Source organism: Salvelinus alpinus, chromosome 3, assembly GCF_045679555.1.
Source record: "Salvelinus alpinus chromosome 3, SLU_Salpinus.1, whole genome shotgun sequence".
Taxonomy (NCBI): Eukaryota; Metazoa; Chordata; class Actinopteri; order Salmoniformes; family Salmonidae; genus Salvelinus; species Salvelinus alpinus.
Genome location: NC_092088.1, coordinates 77,647,453 through 77,669,372, shown reverse-complemented (window position 1 = coordinate 77,669,372; position 21,920 = coordinate 77,647,453). Strand labels below are relative to the sequence as shown.

At 44.8% G+C, this 21,920-nt stretch overlaps 1 protein-coding gene and 1 long non-coding RNA gene across 2 annotated transcripts in view; both read right to left on the bottom strand.

The window, feature by feature from the left end:
• Positions 1–21,920, bottom strand: part of LOC139571382 (uncharacterized) — a 201,499-nt gene that overhangs the window by 29,341 nt on the left and 150,238 nt on the right. The gene's annotated exons all lie outside the window — the stretch shown is intronic.
• The window catches only part of LOC139571377 (putative sodium-coupled neutral amino acid transporter 10), a 52,341-nt gene that overhangs the window by 2,453 nt on the left and 27,968 nt on the right, over positions 1–21,920 (bottom strand). The window contains 11 exon segments of the mRNA XM_071394189.1: positions 3–497; positions 500–590; positions 592–1,072; positions 1,204–1,341; positions 9,206–9,226; positions 9,494–9,595; positions 9,704–10,123; positions 10,387–10,590; positions 14,241–14,400; positions 19,277–19,383; positions 21,666–21,777. Of these exon segments, the coding sequence (XP_071250290.1) occupies positions 3–497; positions 500–590; positions 592–1,072; positions 1,204–1,341; positions 9,206–9,226; positions 9,494–9,595; positions 9,704–10,123; positions 10,387–10,590; positions 14,241–14,400; positions 19,277–19,383; positions 21,666–21,777 (2,331 nt within the window).

Here is a 21,920-nt window from a genome sequence, read left to right as displayed (position 1 = left end):
AAGGACTCCAGCCCCGGCACACCCCTCCTGGAACCCCAAGCCTCTCCTACCCCCTCTACCCCCAGGGCTCTCCTCCTTCTCAGGTCCATGTCTCCTTGGTCCCTGGCCTTCTCCTGGACCCCCTGGTCCTGGCCTTTGTGGGTCTTCTCTTCAACAACATCGCTGGAGTCTGACTGGACGGTCGCCCTCTCCTTCAGGTCCCGTCCACTCTTCTTCACAGCCCCTAGTTCTTCTCCTAATCCTGGTTTGACAGATCCTGGCCCAGCTGCAGCCAGAGCCTGCTCCCCCCGGGCCTTGATGGCACTCTCCAGCTGTGCCAATTTCTCCTTCTGCACCTGGACCTTTTTCTCCTTCTCCGCTCTCTCCATCACCTCTCTCTCCGTCTTCTCCCACTGGATCCTCTCTCGCTCCGCACTCTCCCTCTCTGCTCGCTCCTTTTCCAACCTCTCATTCTCTATTCCCTCTTTCTCTACTCTGGATTTTTCTATCTCCTCTCTATACTCGACAGTTTCTCTCTCCTCTCCCTATCCAACCGTTCCTCCTCCACCCTCCCCTGCACCGCTCTATCAATCCTCACTTCTTCCAGTCTCTTTCTCCATCCTCTCCTTCGCCTTGTCCACGACCTCCACCCCTCCTTTAACTACCCCGTCCTCAGCTTTGGCAGGTGGCGGCTGGGCTGGTTCTACCTTCATCCCCTCTGACACCTTCTGACCCAGCGGTACTCCCATAGCCCCAAGGTCCCTCTCCTTAGGGGCCTCCACCTCTGCCCCTGCCACGATTGCTGCCTCAGCCAAAACAGGCCGTTTAGGGACCTCCTGAAGGACTTTTTCCTTGGCGATAACAGAGGCAACCACTTTGAAGACCTGCTCTTCTGCACTCTTCTCCACAGGGAGGACCTCATTGTGGGGCTGGATGTGAGGCTCGGCCCCTCCGGCCTGTGGAGCTCCAGCGGGCTCCCCAGGCTCCATGGTGTCTGAGGCCAGGGCAGGACCACCTTGAGCTGGGTCTTTGGGTTTGGATGCTCCCCCCTCCTCCTGGACCCCCTTCTCTGCATCGGCCTCTGGAGCTTGATCTATCGTAATACAAATATCGTTATTTACTTTCCCTTTGAATAACCAAACAGTTCAATTACTCAACACTTAGATACACATCACAATATAAAGACAGAACACGTATGAGTGTGCACACGCTGTGAGTCTGTACCTGTCTTTTTGGGGTGCATCTCCTGGTGCTGTTCCTTTATGACAGCCAGTAGTTTCTCCTGCTGGTCCAACAGCCTCTTCTGCTGCTCCTGCTGCTCCTTTATAACCTGCAGCAGAGCAGCATGGTCCAACTGACCCTCTACATGGGGGGAGACAGGGTTAGAACACACCAAACACACACAGGGGGAGTCAATTACAAGTGGGTTGGGTTGAATATACCATTCATAAATCATATATTTGGAGGTATTGGGTATCTACATCGGAGGGAAAAAGGGTATTCGATTTATCCAGACAAACAGTATAGGGATGTGTTTAAGGGTTGGGGGCTGGAGGAGGGATAACTCAGTCAAATTAATGTTGGGTGTGGTTGCTACAAACAACAACAGTTTGGTGGGGGGGTACTGTGTGAGAGGGGGTGAGGTGGTTTAGAACTTGAGGGTTATGGCCATTTGGGTTAGGGGGACACAGAATTAGAAAGGTGAGTGACGATGTGAATACAGATAGAGAGAGAGAGAGAAACACTTGAACACACTAAACAAACATGAGTTATCTATCCAAAACAGAGATGTATGGATAAACCACTACTCCAATCTTTTTGGCTCTATAACAAAGAACAAACAGCAAAAACATATACATTATAATACAAATCTTAGAATCAACTATTAAAGACAACCAGATTCTCCAATTACATTTATTGAACTACAGGACAAAATACAAACCCTCCAACCCAAAAAGGCCTGTGGTGTTGATGGTATCCTCAATGAAATGATAAAATATACAAACTACAAATTCTAATTGGCTATACTTAAACGCTTTAACATCATCCTCAGCTCTTGCAACTTCCGCAATATTTGGAACCAAGGACATATCACCCCAATCCATGAAAGTGGAGACAAATTTGACCCCAATAATTACCGTGGGATATGCGTCAACAGCAAACTTGGGAAAATCCACTGCATCATCATTAACAGCAGACTTGTACATTTCCTCAGTGAAAACAAAGTACTGAGAAATGGTCAAATAGGCTTTTTTACCAAATTACCGTACAAAAGACCACGTATTCACCCTGCACACCCTAATTAACAAACAAACCAAAACGAAGGCAAAGTCTTCTCATGCTTTCTTGATTTCAAAAAAGCTAGACTCAATTTGGCATGAGGGTCTGCTATACAAATTGATGGAAAGCGGTGTTGAGGGAGAAAAATACAACAGTGTGCGCTTAAAATGGGCAAAAAATTTTTCTTTCCACAGGGCCGTGGGGTGAGACAGGGATGTACAGTACCAGACAAAAGTTGACACACCTACTCATCAAGGGTTTTTCTTTATTTGGACTATTTTATACATTGTAGAATAATAGTGAAGACATCAAAACTATGAAATAACACATGGAATCATATAGTAACTAAAAACATGTTAAACAAATCAAAATATATTTTATATTTGAGATTCTTCAACGTTTCCATGATGACAGCTTTGCACACACTTGGCATTCTCTCAACCAGCTTCATGAGGAATGCTTTTCCAATAGTCTTGAAGGAGTTCCCACATATGCTGAGTACTTGTTGGCTGCTTTTTCTTCACTCTGCGGTCCACTCATCCCAAATCATCTCAATTTGGGTTGAAATCGGGTGATTGTGGAGGCCAGGTCATCTGATGCAGCACTCCATCACTCTCCTTCTTGGTCAAATAGCCCTTACACAGCCTGGAGATGTATGAGATGTATTGTCTTGTTGAAAAACGAATTATAGTCCCACTAAGCACAAACCAGATGGGATGACATATCGCTGCAGAATGCTGTGGTAGCCATGCTTAAAAGTGTGCCTTGAATTCTAAATAAATCAGACAGTGTCACAAGCAAAGCACCCCCAAACTATCACACCTCCTCCATGCTTCACGGTGGGAACCACACATGCGGAGATCATCCAATCACCTACTCTACGTCTCAAAGACATGGATGTTGAATCAGATCAAAGGACAGATTTCCACCGGTCTCATGTCCATTGTTCGTGTTTCTTGTCCCAAGCAAGTCTCTTCTTCTTATTGGTGTCCGTTAGTAGTAGTTTCTTTGCAGCAATTCGACCATGAAGGCCTGATTCACGCAGTCTCCTCTGAACAGATGATGTTTATTTGGGCTGTAATCTGAGGTGCAGTTAACTCTAATGAATTTATCCTCTGCAGCAGAGGTAACGCTTTGTCTTCCTTTCCTGTGGCGGTTTATTAAACATAAGGATGACTGAGTTGTTGTCACAAACCAGCTCGTGAGAAGTGACAGAGAGCTCTTATAGGACCAGGGCACAAATAATAATAATCAATAATTTTGCTCTTTATTGAGCAAGCTTACATATAAAACCTTAAATTGTTCATCAAAAATTGTGAATAACTCACCACAGGTTAATGAGAAGGATGTGCTTGAAAGGATGCACATAACTCTGCAATGTTGGGTTGTATTGGAGAGAGTCTCAGTCTTATATCATTTTCCACACACAGTCTGTGCCTGTATTTAGTTTTCATGCTAGTGATTAGAGGTCGACCGATTAATTAGGGCCGATTTCAAGTTTTCATAACAATCGGTAATCGGCATAATTTTTGGGGGGGGACACCGATCATGGCCGATTACATTGCACTCCACGAGGAGACTGCGTGGCAGGCTGACTACCTGTTATGCGAGTGCAGCAAGGAGCCAAGGTAAGGTGCTAGCTAGCATTAAACGTATCTTATAAAAAAACAATCAATCTTAACATAATCACTAGTTAACTACACATGGTTGATGATATTACTAGTTTATCTAGCTTGTCCTGCGTTGCATATCGATGCGGTGCCTGTTAATTTATCATTGAATAACAGCCTACTTCGCCAAACGGGTGATTTAACAAGCGCATTCACGAAAAAAAGCACTGTCGTTGCACCAATGTGTACCTAAACATCAATGCCTTTCTTAAAATCAATACACAAGTATACATTTTTAAACCTGCATATTTAGTTAATATTGCCTGCTAACATGAATTTCTTTTAACTAGGGAAATTGTGTCACTTCTCTTGCGTTCTGTGCAAGCAGAGTCAGGGTATATGCAGCAATTTGGTCCGCCTGACTCGTTGCGAACTGTGTGAAGACCATTTCTTACTAACAAAGACCGTAATTAATTTGCCAGAGTTTTACATAATTATGACATAACATTGAAGGTTGTGCAATGTAACAGCAATATTTAGACTTGGATGCCACCCGTTAGATAAAATACGGAACGGTTCCATATTTCACTGAAAGAATAAACGTTTTGTTTTTGAAATGAGTTTCCGGATTTGACCATATTAATGACCTAAGGCTCGTATTTCTGTGTGTTATTATAAGTAAGTCTATGATTTGATAGAGCAGTCTGACTGAGCGGTGGTAGGCAGCAGGCTCGTAAGCATTCATTCAAACAGCACTTTCCTGCATTTGCCAGCAGCTCTTCACTGTGCTTCAAGCATTGCGCTGTTTATGACTTCAAGCCTATCAACTCCCGAGATTAGGCTGGCAATACTAAAGTACCTATTAGAACATCCAATTGTCAAAGGTATATGAAATACAAATGGTATAGAGAGAAATAGTCCTATAATAACTACAACCTAAAACTTCTTACCTGGGAATATTGAAGACTCATGTTAAAAGGAACCACCAGCTTTCATATGTTCTCATGTTCTGAGCAAGGAACTTAAACCTTTTTTACATGGCACATATTGCACTTGCACATATTGCACTTTTACTTTGTTCTCCAACAATTTGTTTTTGTATTATTTAAACAAAATTGAACATGTTTCATTATTTATTAAATAAATGATATATATAAATAAAAGCTAACAATTTTTATATACATATTGGCCAATGAATAGGTATCGGCTTTTTTGGTCCTCCAATAAATCGGTATCGGTGTTGAAAAATCATAATCGGTTGACCTCTACTAGTGATAGCAGAGAATCCACTCTCGCTTACAGTTGAAATCGGAAGTTTACATACACCTTAGCCAAATACATTTAAAATCAGTTTTCACAATTCCTGACATTTTATCCTAGTAAAAATTCATATCACCACTTTGTTTTAAGTATGTGAAATGTCAGAATAATAGTAGAGAGAATGATTTATTTCAGCTTTTATTTCTTTCATCACATTCCCAGTGGGTCAGAAGTTTACATACACTCAATTAGTATGGTAGCATTGCCTTTAAATTGTTTAACTTGGGTCAAACGTTTCGGGTAGCCTTCCACAAGCGTACCACAATAAGTTGGGTGAATTTTGGCCCATTCCTCCTGACAGAGCTGGTGTAACTGAGTCAGGTTTGTAGGCCTCCTTGTCCGCACACGCTTTTCAGTTCTGCACACACATTTTCTATGGGATTGAGGTCAGGGCTTTGTGATGGCCACTCCAATACCTTGACTTTGTTGTCCTTAAGCCATTTTGCCACAACTTTGGAAGTATGCTTGGGGTCATTGTCCATTTGGAAGACCCATTTGCGACCAAGCTTTAACTTCCTGATTGTCTTGAGATGTTGCTTCAATATATTCACAATTTTCCTCCCTCATGATGCCATCCATTTTGTGAAGCGCACCAGTCCCTCCTGCAGCAAAGCACCCTCACAACATGACGCTGCCACCCCCGTGCTTCACGGTTGGGATGGTGTTCTTCGGCTTGCAAGCCTCCCCCTTTTTCCTCCAAACATAATGACGTCATTATGGCCAAACAGTTCTACTTTTGTTTAATCAGACCAAAGGACATTTCTCCAAAAAGTACGATCTTTGTCATCATGTGCAGTTGCAAACCGTAGTCTGGCTTTTTTATGGTGGGTTTGGAGCAGTGGCTTCTTCCTTGCTGAGCGGCCTTTCAGTTTATGTCGATATACTACTCGTTTACTGTGGATATAGATACTTTTGTACCTGTTTCCTCCAGCATCTTCACAAGGTCCTTTGCTGTTGTTCTGGGATTGATTTGTACGTTCATCTCTAGGAGACAGAACGCGTCTCCTTCCTGAGCGGTATGACGGCTGCGTGGTCCCTTGGTGTTTATACTTGCGTACTATTGTTTGTACAGATGAACGTGGTACCTTCAGGCGTTTGGAAATTGCTCCCAAGGATGAACCAAACTTGTAGAGGTCTACAATTTTTTTTCTGAGGCCTTTGCTGATTTCTTTTGATTTTCCCATGATGTCAAGCAAAGATGCACTGAGTTTGAAGGTAGGCCTTGAAGTACATCTACAGGTATACCTCCAATTGACTCAAATGATGTCAATTAGCTTAATAGAAGCTTCTAAAGCCATGACATCATTTTCTGGAATTTTCCAAGCTGTTTAAAGGCACAGTCTAGTGTATGTAAACTTTTGACCCACTGGAATTGTGATACAGTGAATTATACGTGAAATAATCTGTCAGTAAACAATTGTTGAGAAAAGTACTTGTGCCATGCACAAAGTAGATGTCCTAACCTACTTGCCAAAACTATAGTTTGTTAACAAGACATTTGTGGAGTGGTTGAAAACCTAGTTTTAATGACTCCATCTTAAGTGTATGTAAACTTCCGACTTCAACTGTAGGTACATGGTTGCAAAGGGCATCAGTGCCTTAACAGAGCGATTTGCCAAGGCAGGATACTCTGAGTGCAGCCCAATCCAGAAATCTGGCAGTGGCTTCTGATTAAAATCAGTTCTCACAAAACCGCTTGTTGCAATTTTGATGAGGCTCTCTTGTTCAGATATCAGTAAGTGGCCTGGAGGCAGGGCATGAAAGGGCTAACAAATCTAGTTGTTGGTATCATCCGTTTTGGGAAAGTACCTGCGTAATTACGCAACCAACTCACTCAGGTGGTTCGCTCCATCACATATGTGACATTGTCCGTAAACTTGAGTTCATTTGCACACAAAAAATCATACAATGATGGAAAGACCTGTGTGTTGTCCTTGTTAATGCAGACAGAAAGGAGCTCCAACTTCTTAATCATAGCCTCAATGTTGTCCCGCACATTGATTATAGTTGCGAAGAGTCCCTTTAATCCTTGTTTCAGATCATTCAGGCGAGAAAAAACCCACTCAGTCATGTGAGAAACTCATCATGCAAGCAGTCAGAAAAGTAAAAATTATGGTCAGTAAATAAAACTTTAAGCTGGTCTCTCAATTTAAAAAAAAAAAAGTCAATAATTTGCCCCTTGATAACCAGCACATTTCTATTTGCTGTAAAAGCATTACATGGTCGTTGCCCATATCATTGCATAGTGCAGAAAATACATGAGAGTTCAGGGGTCTTGCGTTAACAAAGTTAACCATTTTCACTGTAGTGTCCAAAACGTCTTTCAAACTGTCTGGCATTCCTTTGGCAGCAAGAGCCTCTCGGTGGATGCTGCAGTGTACCCAAGTGGCATCGGGAGCAACTGCTTGCACGCGTGTTACCACTCTACTATGTCTCCCTGTCATGGCTTTTGCGCCATCATAGAATTTCACTGGCTTGTATGCTAAGCAGTAATTGTTTCAAAACATCTCCTGCCATGTCACTGATGCGTCGTGAAACAGTGGTGTTTGATGAAGGCATTGTCTGTATAGTTTTTTGTGGCCTTTTCCCCCAGCATTGTCGCAGCCATATCCACGGCAGCAGGAAGAATTAAGACCTCCACAATAGTATGGGGCTTGCCTCTCTCAGCCACTCGGTAGCTCACCATATAAGACACTTCTAGCCCCTTCTTATTGATGGTGTCTGTTGCTTTTACACGTCTTACTTCTCGAAAGTCATCTTAATTCTTGCTCAAAAAACTCTCGTGGCTTATTTTTCAAATTAGCATGTTTTGTTTCTAAATGTCTGCACAACAGTGAAAGTTTCATCGAGTTGTGAGATAGTACTTTGCACATATAACACACTGTGGCTGAGGAAAGGCACTACTCCCAATATAAGTGAACCCCAAATCAATGTAGATCTCATCATATTTGCGCCTCTTTGATGGTCCAACGTCCCTGTCTGTTGTTTGGTGCTTTCCCGGGTAAGGGAGCAATAGCTCTTTGGCTGCATCAGATTCACAACCCTCAGTGTCCATGCTAGCTGGGCTAACAACAAATGTAGAATTACTGATGCTAGCATTGGATGTGCTCGTGGAAGCAGAACAACTTGTGTCGTCGACAGGTGCAGGTGAAGTACTGCTGGTAGTAGCAGTACTACCAGTAAAGCTGATATGTGTCTCTATGGACACATTTATCAATTGTCGAGCAAACGGAATGAGCAGCAACTACATTTGGCTACATACGGACCGTTAATGGAATTCCCGCGAGGGAGTAATGGTTAATGTGATTGGATGTTAATTATTTGACAGGCTACCTGTATTTGACATTGTGTTGTTATTTCGGTGAACACTAGATGGTTTAATTTTATTTTTGGCAGTGAAACGAGGCTACTCAGGCGAGAAAAACAACCTCGCCCAAATGTATAGCCCCATTTTGAAATATAAATGTTATAAAAAAAATAAAAAAAAGTGAATCACATTTTTATTTGGCGTACCCCCGACGGCATTGCATACCCCAGTTTGGGAATACCTGCCCTAGACCACACAAAAAACGATATATACCTCGGCCTAAACATCAGCGCCACAGGTAACTTCCACAAAGCTGTGAACGATCTGAGAGACAAGGCAAGAAGAGTCTTCTACGCCATCAAAAGGAACATAAAATTCGACAAACCAATTAGGACCTGGCTAAAAATACTTCAATCAGTTATAGAACCCATTGCCCTTTATGGTTGTGAGGTCTGGGATCGCTCACCAATCAAGAATTCACAAAATGGAACAAACACCAATTTTAGACTCATTGCAGAAATTTGCAAAAATATCCTCTGTGTACAATGTAAAACACAAAATACATGCAGAGCAGAATTAGGCCGATACCAGCTAACTAACAAAATTCAGAAAAGAGCCGTTAAATTCTACAACCACCTAAAAGGAAGCGAAACCCAAACCTTCCATAACAAGTAGAGAGAGCGACAGAAGGCGAGGGATGAGTTCATACCTGCAACCAGCTTTTTTATCACTGTGACAGGAGCCGGTATACAGGAAAAGAAAGGAGAGAGACAAGAGTTAGCGGAGAAAAAACAAAAACCTGATGTGGAGTATCCTGAGTGAATCTGCCCTGGTCTGTCTGCCCTGGTCTGTCTGCCCTGGTCTGTCTGCCCTGGTCTGTCTGCCTGCCATGGTCTGTGAACTGTTAACCCTGGTGCTTGTTCTGTACTTCAATCCTACTCTTTATTTGTTTTTCTATAATCTTGCTTATCCTTAGTGCAATTTCCACTCCACTTACCATCCATCTTGTCCTCCGCTCCTCTCTCCTTTACTTCTGGAACAGCAGCCCCCTCTGCTGCCACGGGAACCACTGCTTCAGCAACTGGGGCCGCTGGCTCACCTAAACCACATGGTCAAAGGCCAGGTGTCCAACATATCTACAGCCAATCAAATCACCGACAGCATCTGAGATGATTGAATGTTCTGGATAAAGACCAGTCATACTCACGTTTCCCAGCAGCCTCTGGGGCTTTGGCCGCAAGAACCAGCGCCTGCTCAGCCACCACATCCTTCCCAACAAGCACCTCTTTCACTGGGGCAAGTTTCTCCACTTGCTTTAGGAGTGGGACTTCCTGTTTTTCCACCACCCCCGGGTCAGGCTTCTCCAGCACCTCATTGGACTGCACCTCGGCTCCTCCCACTTCCTCCTTTTTCACCAACAAAGGAAGTTTATCTTCCTCCTCTCCTCCCTCTTTATTCTTCACCTCTTCCTGGTCCGCCACTCCCTGACCCTCAGACTCTTCTCCTCCTGCTGCAGGTTGGTTCTCCTCCTCCAGCTCTGCGTCATTCTTCCTCTTCTCTATCTGGACCTCATCATGGGGGATGGGCGGCTCGTGCCGATGGGCCTCCCCGTCAGGTACCGCCACACCTGGAGGAGGGGGAATGCACACAGCTATAACACATGGAGTTTCAGGTGTTGCTGTAAATAGTATTCTGACAAACAAACCATTACTTATAGATTATTGCTTTCCTTCTATGTTCTAGTCTAGTGGATTCCCTCTGGTTCTATAGGGTTCACCCTGGTTCTATAGGGTTCACCCTGGTTCAATAGGGTTCCTCCTGGTTCTATAGCATTCCCCCTGGTTCTAACAGGTTCCCCCTGGTTCTAACAGGTTCCCCCTGGTTCTGTACCTGCATCAGGGCGGTCTAGCTGCACTTCCTCCTCCTCCTTCCTGTCTGGAACTCCTTGTTCAGGTCCTTTGATCTGGGGGGGCTCAGCCTGTTCCTGCTGTCTCTCTACTGGACGGACTGGCTCTAAAGCAACAGGGGCCTTAGGCCTCTCCACCAACACAGGCTTCACCTCAGGCTGTTTCGCTACCACCGGCTTCTCTACTGCTGGGAAGGAACAATTTATTTGTATGTGTAAGAGCCACTAGATGGCAGCAGAAATCTAAGCTATAAAGAGATGCAACACTAATACGGACCTACAATACAGCCTAAGAGAATGAGACGGGGACAGAGAAGACAGACAGCGACAGAGAGCGAGACAGACAGAGCGAGACAGACAGACAGACAGCGAGACAGACAGACAGACAGAGAGCGAGACAGAGAGCGAGCGAGACAGAGAGCGAGCGAGCGAGACAGAGAGCGAGCGAGCGAGACAGAGAGCGAGCGAGCGAGACAGAGAGCGAGCGAGCGAGACAGAGAGCGAGCGAGCGAGACAGAGAGCGAGCGAGACAGACAGAGAGCGAGCGAGACAGACAGAGAGCGAGCGAGACAGACAGAGAGCTAGGGAGAGAGCTATGGAGAGAGACAGAGAGCTAGGGAAAGAGACAGAGAGACAGACAGAGAGCTAGGGAGAGAGACAAAGAGACAGAGAGCTAGGGAGAGAGACAGAGAGCTAGGGAGAGAGACAGAGAGACAGACAGAGAGCTAGGGAGAGAGACAGACAGAGACAGAGAGAGCTAGGGAGAGAGACAGACAGAGAGCTAGGGAGAGAGACAGAGAGACAGACAGAGAGCTAGGGAGAGAGACAGAGAGCTAGGGAGAGAGACAGAGAGACAGGGAGCTAGGGAGAGAGACAGAGAGCTAGGGAGAGAGCTAGGGAGAGCTAGGGAGAGAGCTAGGGAGAGCTAGGGAGAGAGACAGAGAGCTAGGGAGAGAGACAGACAGAGAGCTAGGGAGAGAGACAGACATAGAGCTAGGGAGAGAGACAGACATAGAGCTAGGGAGAGAGACAGACATAGAGCTAGGGAGAGAGACAGAGAGCTAGGGAGAGAGACAGAGAGCTAGGGAGAGAGACAGAGAGCTAGGGAGAGAGACAGAGAGCTAGGGAGAGAGACAGAGAGCTAGGGAGAGAGACAGAGAGCTAGGGAGAGAGACAGAGAGCTAGGGAGAGAGACAGAGAGCTAGGGAGAGAGACAGAGAGCTAGGGAGAGAGAGAGAGCTAGGGAGAGAGAGAGAGCTAGGGAGAGAGACAGAGAGCTAGGGAGAGAGACAGAGAGACAGAGAGCTAGGGAGAGAGACAGAGAGCTAGGGAGAGAGACAGAGAGCTAGTGAGATAGACAGAGAGCTAGGGAGAGAGACAGAGAGCTAGGGAGAGAGACAGAGAGCTAGGGAGAGAGACAGAGAGCTAGGGAGAGAGACAGAGAGCTAGGGAGAGAGACAGAGAGCTAGGGAGAGAGACAGAGAGCTAGGGAGAGAGACAGAGAGCTAGGGAGAGAGACAGAGAGCTAGGGAGAGAGACAGAGAGATAGCGAGCTAGGGAGAGAGACAGAGAGCTAGGGAGAGAGAGAGCTAGGGAGAGAGACAGAGAGCTGGGGAGAGAGACAGAGAGACAGAGAGCTGGGGAGAGAGACAGAGAGCTAGGGAGAGAGACATAGAGCTAGTGAGAGAGACAGAGAGCTAGGGAGAGAGACAGGGCGCTAGGGAGAGAGACAGAGAGCTAGGGAGAGAGACAGAGAGCTAGGGAGAGAGACAGAGAGCTAGGGAGAGAGACAGAGAGCTAGGGAGAGAGACAGAGAGCTAGGGAGAGAGACAGAGAGCTAGGGAGAGAGACATAGAGCTAGGGAGAGAGACAGAGAGACAGACATAGAGCTAGGGAGAGAGACAGGGCGCTAGGGAGAGAGACAGAGAGCTAGGGAGAGAGACAGAGAGCTAGGGAGAGAGACAGAGAGCTAGGGAGAGAGACAGAGAGACAGACATAGAGCTAGGGAGAGAGACAGGGCGCTAGGGAGAGAGACAGAGAGCTAGGGAGAGAGACAGAGAGCTAGGGAGAGAGACAGAGAGCTAGGGAGAGAGACAGAGAGCTAGGGAGAGAGACATAGAGCTAGGGAGAGAGACATAGAGCTAGGGAGAGAGACATAGAGCTAGGGAGAGAGACAGAGAGACAGACATAGAGCTAGGGAGAGAGACAGGGCGCTAGGGAGAGAGACAGAGAGCTAGGGAGAGAGACAGAGAGCTAGGGAGAGAGACAGAGAGCTAGGGAGAGAGACAGAGAGCTAGGGAGAGAGACATAGAGCTAGGGAGAGAGACATAGAGCTAGGGAGAGAGACATAGAGCTAGGGAGAGAGACAGAGCTAGGGAGAGAGACAGGGCGCTGGGGAGAGAGACAGAGAGCTAGGGAGAGAGACAGAGAGCTAGGGAGAGAGACAGAGAGCTAGGGAGAGAGACAGAGAGCTAGGGAGAGAGACAGAGAGCTAGGGAGAGAGACAGGGACCCATGCTTCCGTTATCATTAATCTGCAATAAACAGGAAACAGGTGTGGAAGGAAGTGGACGACTGTATCAGTCAGAGCGAGAGAGATAAAAAAAAGAAAGACAGTGATAGAGGTAGAAAGAGATGGAAAGAGGAGAACGGAAGGAAGGATGAGGCTGTGTGAACTGTCCTTGCTCCGATGTGTGTAACTCTCTCTCATTTTTATGACCCCCTTCTCTTACCCAAACCCCTAACCTCCCCAAACCCTGGCCCTCCTGTCTCACTCATCTCTCCCCTCATTTCCTCTGTCTGTACCTCTGAATCGTCTCCCTCCATCTTATCCCGTTACAGGAAAGAGATAGCAGGCATTTCAGCTGCCCAGGAGAGGGGGGAAATGAGAAGGGGAGAGGGAAGAGGAAAGAGAAAAGGAAGTAGGAAAGGGGGAGAGGAGAGAGCGAGATGGGGGAGATGAGAAACCACTGGAGTTTGAAGAGCATCACTCTGGCTCCATCAATGTCAAAGATGCTCCTCTTATCCTCTACCCCGTCTGTCTAGCTGTCTGTCAGTCAAACATTCAATATATTCCCCCATTGATAAAGGAATTTATATGTTTAAAGTAATGAATAAAGTATTCCACCCTGAAACTGTATAACTGTGTGAAATGTATTAGAATTATAAGGCTATAATAATGTGCTAGAAGCATAATTCAACAATGTGTGTGACTAGGCCATTGTGTTACCATTTTGCAATATGAGCTGGGTAGACATTCAAGGACAACTGAACTGTCGACTTGTGATAACGATTAAACATGTTGCAGAAGGGTGATAAACAATGTATGTGAACTTTGGAAAAATACAGCCCACCTAAAGAGAGGTGGAGTTTCTACTGATGTGAGTTCATGTGTGTGTGTGTGTGTGTGTGTGTGTGTGTGTGTGTGTGTGTGTGTGTGTGTGTGTGTGTGTGTGTGTGTGTGTGTGTGTGTGTGTGTGGTATAAAAGGCTATGTGCATTGTATGATTTTCAGAGTACTCTCTGAATAAAGGATTGATCTATTGCAGACAGGGGACTTAGTCTAATTCTTCATTAACCAGGGTCTTACAAACCTCTGGGAATTGGTCAAAGTTATAAAATAGTTCAGTTAGAACATTGGGATAAAAATTCTCGTGACACCCATTTATCTGCGGTTCCATCTTTCTTTGTTTTAAGATTGCTTTGACCTTTTGGCTCTTGGTCTCTCTACTCTCACCAACACTGACATCAAAATGTGATCTTTGGAGTTCGGAGCATCTCAGACTTAGAACTGAATAGAATAGCTGACTCAAGGAAGGAACATTGTAATATGGTCCATACCGTTCAGTAAATCAGCCATGTCAGGATGGATTCCCAAGACGGCTCTCTTGTCAGCTGCAGGGGGAGGAGGGGCATGCTTGAGGGTGGAGTCACTGGCTGAGATTGACACCGTGGTGAAGGTGCTGACCAGCAAGATGCCTAACCCAACCCACAACACCAACTATAGAGAGAGAGAGAGATGTTGGTCAGTGATGAGGTTAGTCGAGATAATGTATGTATGTATGTACAGTTGAAGTCGGAAGTTTACATACACTTAGGTTAGTCATTAAAACTCGGTTTTCAACCACTCCAAAAATGTATTGTAAACAAACTATAGTTTGGCAAGTCGGTTAGGACATCTACTTTGTGCATGACAAGTCATTTTTCCAACAATTGTGTACAGACAGATTATTTCACTTATAATTCACTGTATCACAATTCCAGTGGGTCAGAAGTTTACTAAGTTGACTGTGCCTTTAAATAGCTTGGAAAATTCCAGAAAATTATGTCATAGCTTTAGAAGCTTCTGGTAGGCTAATTGACATCATTTGAGTCAATTGGAGGTGTACCTGCAGATGTATTTCAAGGCCTACCTTCAAACTCAGTGCATCTTTGCTTGACATCATGGGAAAATCAAAAGAAATCAGCCAAGACCTCAGAAAAAAAATTGTAAACCTCCACAAATCTGGTTCATCTATGGGATCAATTTCCAAACGCCTGAAGGTACCACGTTCATCTGTACAAACAATAGTACGCAAGTATAAACACCATGGGACCACGCAGCCATCATACCGCTCAGGAAGGAGAACTTGCGGCTGAACTTGCGGCTGAACTGTCTTCTAGAGATGAACGTACTTTGGTGCGAAAAGTGCAAATCAATCCCAGAACAGCAGCAAAGGACCTTGTGAAGATGCTGGAGGAAACAGGTACGAAAGTATCTACATCTACTAGAGGTCGACCGATTAATCGGAATGGCCGATTTCAAGTTTTCATAACAATCGGAAATCGGTATTTTTGGGCACCGATTTGCCGTTTTTTTATTTACACCTTTATTTAATCTTTATTTAACTAGGCAAGTCAGTTAAAAACACATTCTTATTTTCAATGACGGCCTAGGAATGTTCTGCCTCGTTCAGGGGCAGAACGACAGATTTTTAACCTTGTCAGCTCGGGGGATCCAATCTTGCAACCTTACAGTTAACTAGTCCAATGCTCTAACACCTGATTACATTGCACTCCACAAGGAGTCTGCCTGTTAGCGAATGCAGTAAGCTAAGGTAAGTTGCTAGCTAGCATTAAACTTATCTTATAAAAAACAATCAATCAATGACTGTCATTGCTCCAATGTGTACTTAACCATAAACATCAATGCCTTTCTTAAAATCAATACACAAGTATATATTTTAAAACCTTCATAATTAGCTAAAAGAAATCCAGGTTAGCAGGCAATATTAACCAGGTGAAATTGTGTCATTTCTCTTGCGTTCATTGCACGCAGAGTCAGGGTCTATGCAACAGTTTGGTCCGCCTGGCTCTTTGCGAACTAATTTGCCAGAATTTTACGTAATTATGACAACATTGAAGGTTGTGCAATGTAACAGGAATATTTAGACTCATGGATGCCACCCGTTAGATAAAATACGGAACGGAATAAACGTTTTGTTTTCGAGGTGATAGTTTGCGGATTAGTCAAAGGTATATGGTTTAGAGAGAAATAGTCGACGCGTTATAATTCCTGTAATAACTTGCGGCTGAACTTGAAAGGGGTTCTTTCGTTATTTTACCGTTCATGTCTTCCATAGAGAATGTCTTGATCTACTTCAAATAAGGTCTGTGTTTCGTGCAGGCTTAAACCGCCTCAACGTTTTGATACCCGTGTAAATCTCACTAGGATAAGGTAACGTTTGTCAACATATTTTCATAAATCCACTCTACAATTCTTTTTATCTTCGCTTATATTTAGCCAATATTGATCAGAGTTACCTTGTCCTATGGATATCTACACAGTTATAAAATTGGCACAGTGGTGTAACCCTACACGAAACACAGACCTTATTTTAAGTGAATCTAAAAATATCCTATGGAATAAATGAAGGAACCGCTTTTCAGATTTTGCTAGAAGGTGTCATGGGAATTATGACTCGCACTTTGGTCGTCAATTCTTACCATGCCCATTATTAAAATAGGATTTCCTGCATATAGAAATTAAAGTTTTTGTTTTCAACATTCATCACAGGTAACTTAAACTCTATTTTTATTCAAACAGTTGAGAGTATTTGTCACCTAAGCAGACTCTTCAGTATCATTGTCACTTCAGAGCTGTGTGCGTGTATATTTATGTGTTATATTAAGTTAAAATAAAAGTGTTCATTCAGTATTGTTGCAATTGTCATTATTACAAAAATGTGTGTGTGTGTGTGTATGATATATATATGCACTGCTCCAAAAAATAAAGGGAACACTTAAACAACACAATGTAACTCCAAGTCAATCACACTTCTGTGAAATTAAACTGTCCACTTAGGAAGCAACACTGATTGACAATAAATTTCACATGCTGTTGTGCAAATGGAATAGACAAAAGGTGGAAATTATAGGCAATTAGCAAGACACCCCCAATAAAGGAGTGGTTCTGCAGGTGGTGACCACAGACCACTTCTCAGTTCCTATGCTTCCTGGCTGATGTTTTGGTCACTTTTGAATGCTGGCGGTGCTTTCACTCTAGTGGTAGCATGAGACGGAGTCTACAACCCACACAAGTGGCTCAGGTAGTGCAGCTCATCCAGGATGGCACATCAATGCGAGCTGTGGCAAGAAGGTTTGCTGTGTCTGTCAGCGTAGTGTCCAGAGCATGGAGGCGCTACCAGGAGACAAGCCAGTACATCAGGAGACGTGGAGGAGGCCGTAGGAGGGCAACAACCCAGCAGCAGGACCGCTACCTCCGCCTTTGTGCAAGGAGGAGCACTGCCAGAGCCCTGCAAAATGACCTCCAGCAGGCCACAAATGTGCATGTGTCTGCTCAAACGGTCAGAAACAGACTCCATGAGGGTGGTATGAGGGCCCGACGTCCACAGGTGGGGGTTGTGCTCACAGCCCAACACCGTGCAGGACGTTTGGCATTTGCCAGAGAACACCAAGATTGGCAAATTCGCCACTGGCGCCCTGTGCTCTTCACAGATGAAAGCAGGTTCACACTGATCACATGAGCACATGTGATAGACGTGACAGAGTCTGGAGACGCCGTGGAGAACGTTCTGCTGCCTGCAACATCCTCCAGCATGACCGGTTTGGCAGTGGGTCAGTCATGGTGTGGGGTGGCATTTCTTTGTGGTGCCGCACAGCCCTCCATGTGCTCGCCAGAGGTAGCCTGACTGCCATTAGGTACCGAGATGAGATCCTCAGAGCCCTTGTGAGACCATATGCTGACACATGCACATTTGTGGCCTGCTGGAGGTCATTTTGCAGGGCTCGGGCAGTGCTCCTCCTTGCAGAAAGGCAGGGGTAGCGGTCCTGCTGCTGGGTTGTTGCCCTCCTACTTCCTCCTCCACGTCTCCTGATGTACTGGCCTGTGTCCTGGTAGCGCCTCCATGCTCTGGACACTACGCTGACAGACACAGCAAACCTTTTTGCCACAGCTCGCATTGATGTGCCATCCTGGATGAACTGCACTACCTGAGCCACTTGTGTGGGTTGTAGACTCCGTCTCATGCTACCACTAGAGTGAAAGCACCGCCAGCATTCAAAAGTGACCAAAACATCAGCCAGGAAGCATAGGAACTGAGAAGTGGTCTGTGGTCACCACCTGCAGAACCATTCCTTTATTGGGGGTATCTTGCTAATTGCCTATAATTTCCACCTTTTGTCTATTCCATTTGCACAACAGCATGTGAAATTTATTGTCAATCAGTGTTGCTTCCTAAGTGGACAGTTTGATTTCACAGAAGTGTGATTGACTTGGAGTTACATTGTGTTGTTTAAGTGTTCCCTTTATTTTTTGGAGCAGTGTATATATATTTAAAAAAATCTAATAAATCGGCCGATTAATCGGTATCGGCTTTTTTTGTCCTCCAATAATCGGTATCGGCGTTGAAAAATCATAATCGGTCGACCTCTAATATCCACAGTAAAACGAGTCCTATTTCGACATAACCTGAAAGGCCGCACAGCAAGGAATAAGCCACTGCTCCAAAACCACCATAACAAAGCCAGACTATGGTTTGCAACTGCACATGGGGACAAACATTGTACTTTTTGGAGAAATGTCCTCTTGTCTGCCGAAACAAAAATATAACTGTTTGGCCATAATGACCATTTGGAGAAAAAAAGGTGGAGGCTTGCAAGCAGAAGAACACCATCCCAACCGTGAAGCATGGGGGTGGCAGCATCATGTTGTGGGGGTGCTTTGCTACAGGAGGGACTGGTGCGCTTCACAAAATAGATGGCATCATGAGGGAGGAAAATTATGTGGATATATTGAAGCAACATCTCAAGGCATCAGTCAGGAAGTTAAAGCTTGGTTGCAAATGGGTCTTCCAAATGGACAATGACCCCAAGCATACTTCCAAAGTTGTGGCAAAATGGCTTAAGGACAACAAAGTCAAGGTATTGGAGTGGCCATCACAAAGCCCTGACCTCAAGCCTTAGAAAATGTGTGGGCAGAACTGAAAAAGCATGTGTGAGCAAGGAGGCCTACAAACCTGACTCCGTTACACCTGCTCTGTCAGGAGGAATGGGCCAAAATTCACCCAACTTATTGTGGGAAGCTTATGGAAGGCTACCCGAAACGTTTGACCCAAGTTAAACAATTTAAAGGCAATGCTACCAAATACTAATTAAGTGTATGTAAACTTCTGACCCACTGGGAATGTGATGGAAGAAATAAAAACTGAAATAAATAATTTCCTCTACTATTATTCTGACATTTCACATTCTTAAAATAAAGTGGTGATCCTAACTCGACCTAAGACAGGGAATTTTTACTAGGATACTAGGAGTTTAAATGTATTTGGCTAAGGTGTAAGTAAACTTCCGACTTCAACTGTATGTGTGTGTGGTACCTGTGCGGTGATTCCATTCTTCTGGATCTTTCTGTAGATGAGGGCAGGGCAGATGAAGCAGATGAGGGAGCCCATGGTGGCTCCAGTCAGACCCAGGATGGTCTCCACTACAGAGGGAGTAGCATAGACAAACATTAAGTCACACAATCCACTTGCATGGCTAAAGCCACATACTGCCAGTGTACCACATGGGTCTACGTGTCAGCCAGGTAACAATCCTCATTCTACTCTTCCACGCTCCTCTTTCTCTCCACGTCTTCCTGCACCTCCTCAACTTTTTCCAGACAGACAAGGACATGGCTAAGCCTTCCTGTTCAATCAGAAGTCAGAATCCCCATGGCCCCGTTCCAACCCATCTGGCCCATGGCCCCGTTCCAAACCATCTGGCCCATGGCCCCGTTCCAACCCATCTGGCCCATGGCCCCGTTCCAACCCATCTGGCCCATGGCCCTGTACCAAATGAAGCAGAAACCTACCCCCCTTAATCTAATCTAGCACAAGCTAGCACACTTCCAGACCCTGTGTTTCAAGCCAGTACCAATCTCTCCTCCTGGGAACCCAGGCCATATTGTGTGCCTCAGATTTAGTGTCCGTTTCCCCTCTGAGTCCCCCCCATCCCCCTTTCACTCTATTAGCCTGATTAGGTACACACACACACGCTGGTGTGTGTGTGTTTGTGTGTGTCCCTACCCAAACGCAACCCTAACTAATAGCCTTACCACATAAGATGAATAAAACATGCAAACTAACCCAAACCTCTAGATCGTTACAGAAAACACACAACTAACAGAGACCTCTAAAGAACAAGTGTGCGTGCGGTGTGTGTGTTTTGTGGGGGGGCTATGAGCCAGAAAGGGTGTGTGTGTTTTGTGGGGGGGCTATGAGCCAGAGAGGGTGTGTGTGTTTTGTGGGGGGGCTATGAGCCAGAGAGGGTGTGTGTGTTTTGTGGGGGGGCTATGAGCCAGAGAGGGTGTTTGTGTTTTGTGGGGGGGCTATGAGCCAGAGAGGGTGTGTGTGTTTTGTGGGGGGGCTATGAGCCAGAGAGGGTGTGTGTGTTTTGTGGGGGGGCTATGAGCCAGAGAGGGTGTGTGTGTTTTGTGGGGGGGCTATGAGCCAGAGAGGGTGTGTGTGTTTTGTGGGGGGGCTATGAGCCAGAGAGGGTGTGTGTGTCTGGGTGTCTGAGAAGGGAGAATAATAGCTCTATAAAAGGTGTGATTTAAGGAGTGTGTTAACCTCTCTTGGGTACGTGAGACGTTAGCATCCCACCTCTTCAACAGCCAGTGAAACTGCTGGGTGCCAAATTCAACTACAGAAATACTCATTATAAAAATTCAGAAAACAAAACATATTTTACATAGGTTTAAAGATTAACTTCTTGTGAATCCAACCATGTCAGATTTTTAAAATGCTTTACGGCGAATGCATACCTTACGATTATTTGAGAACATAGCCCAGCAGACAAATCATTACAAACAGTAACCAGCCAAGTAGAACAGTTACACAAGTCAGAAATAGAGATAAAATTAATCCCTTACCTTTGATGATCTTCATATGGTTGCATTCAGCAGACATTCATTTACTCAATAAATGTTCCTTTTGTTCGATAAAGTCTCTTTATATCCAAAAACCTCAGTTTTGTTCAGGCGTTTTCTTCAGTAATCCACAGGCTCAAACGTAGTCAAAACAAGCAGACAAAAACTCCAAATTGTATCCGTAAAGTTCATAGAAACATGTCAAACGATGTTTATATTCAATCCTCAGCTTGTTTTTAGCCTAAATAATCGATAATATTTCAACCGGACAATAACGTCGTCAATATAAAAGGTAAACAAGAAAAGGCACTCTCTCGGTCGCGCGCATGAAAAAGTTCTGTGACACTTTAGGGTCCACTCATTCAGACTGCTCTTACTTCCTCATTTTTCAGAATACAAGCCTGAAACAATTTCTAAAGACTGATGACATCTAGTGGAAGGCATAGGAACTACAATTTGAGTTCTAAGTCAATGGATACTGTAATGGCATTGAATAGAAAACTACAAAACCAACAAAAAAAACGACTCCCCGAATGGGTTTTTCTCAGGTTTTCGCCTGCCAAATCAGTTCTGTTATACTCACAGAAACTATTTTAACAGTTTTGGAAACTTTAGAGTGTTTTCTATCCAAATCTACCAGTTATATGCATATCATATCTTCTGGGCCCGAGAAGCAGGCAGTTTAATTTGGGCATGCTTTTCATCCAAAATGCCAAATGCTGCCCCCTACCCTAGAGAGGTTAAGAGTGTGACATTCACTGAGTCGTAAACTCATATTCACACAGCCTGTGCTACAATACACGACACAACACACGCACCTTAAAGACCTGCAGTCACACACACGCACACACACACACCATTGGGGATGAGGATGCCTCCCAGCATGGTTCCGATGACGATGGCGAAGGTGATCATCTTAAAGCGCAGTGGAGGCATGTACACCCCTGCAGTAAACGTCCCATCCTTCTGCTGAGGGACAAAAACAGGGTAGAGAGAAAGATTCATTATAACAGTGTTGTACAGTAAAGCTCTTCCAGGTTAGGTAATTGTAATATCATATCACTGGAGACACACGGAGTGTGTCTCCGTGTGTTTGGATTTACTTTCCTTGT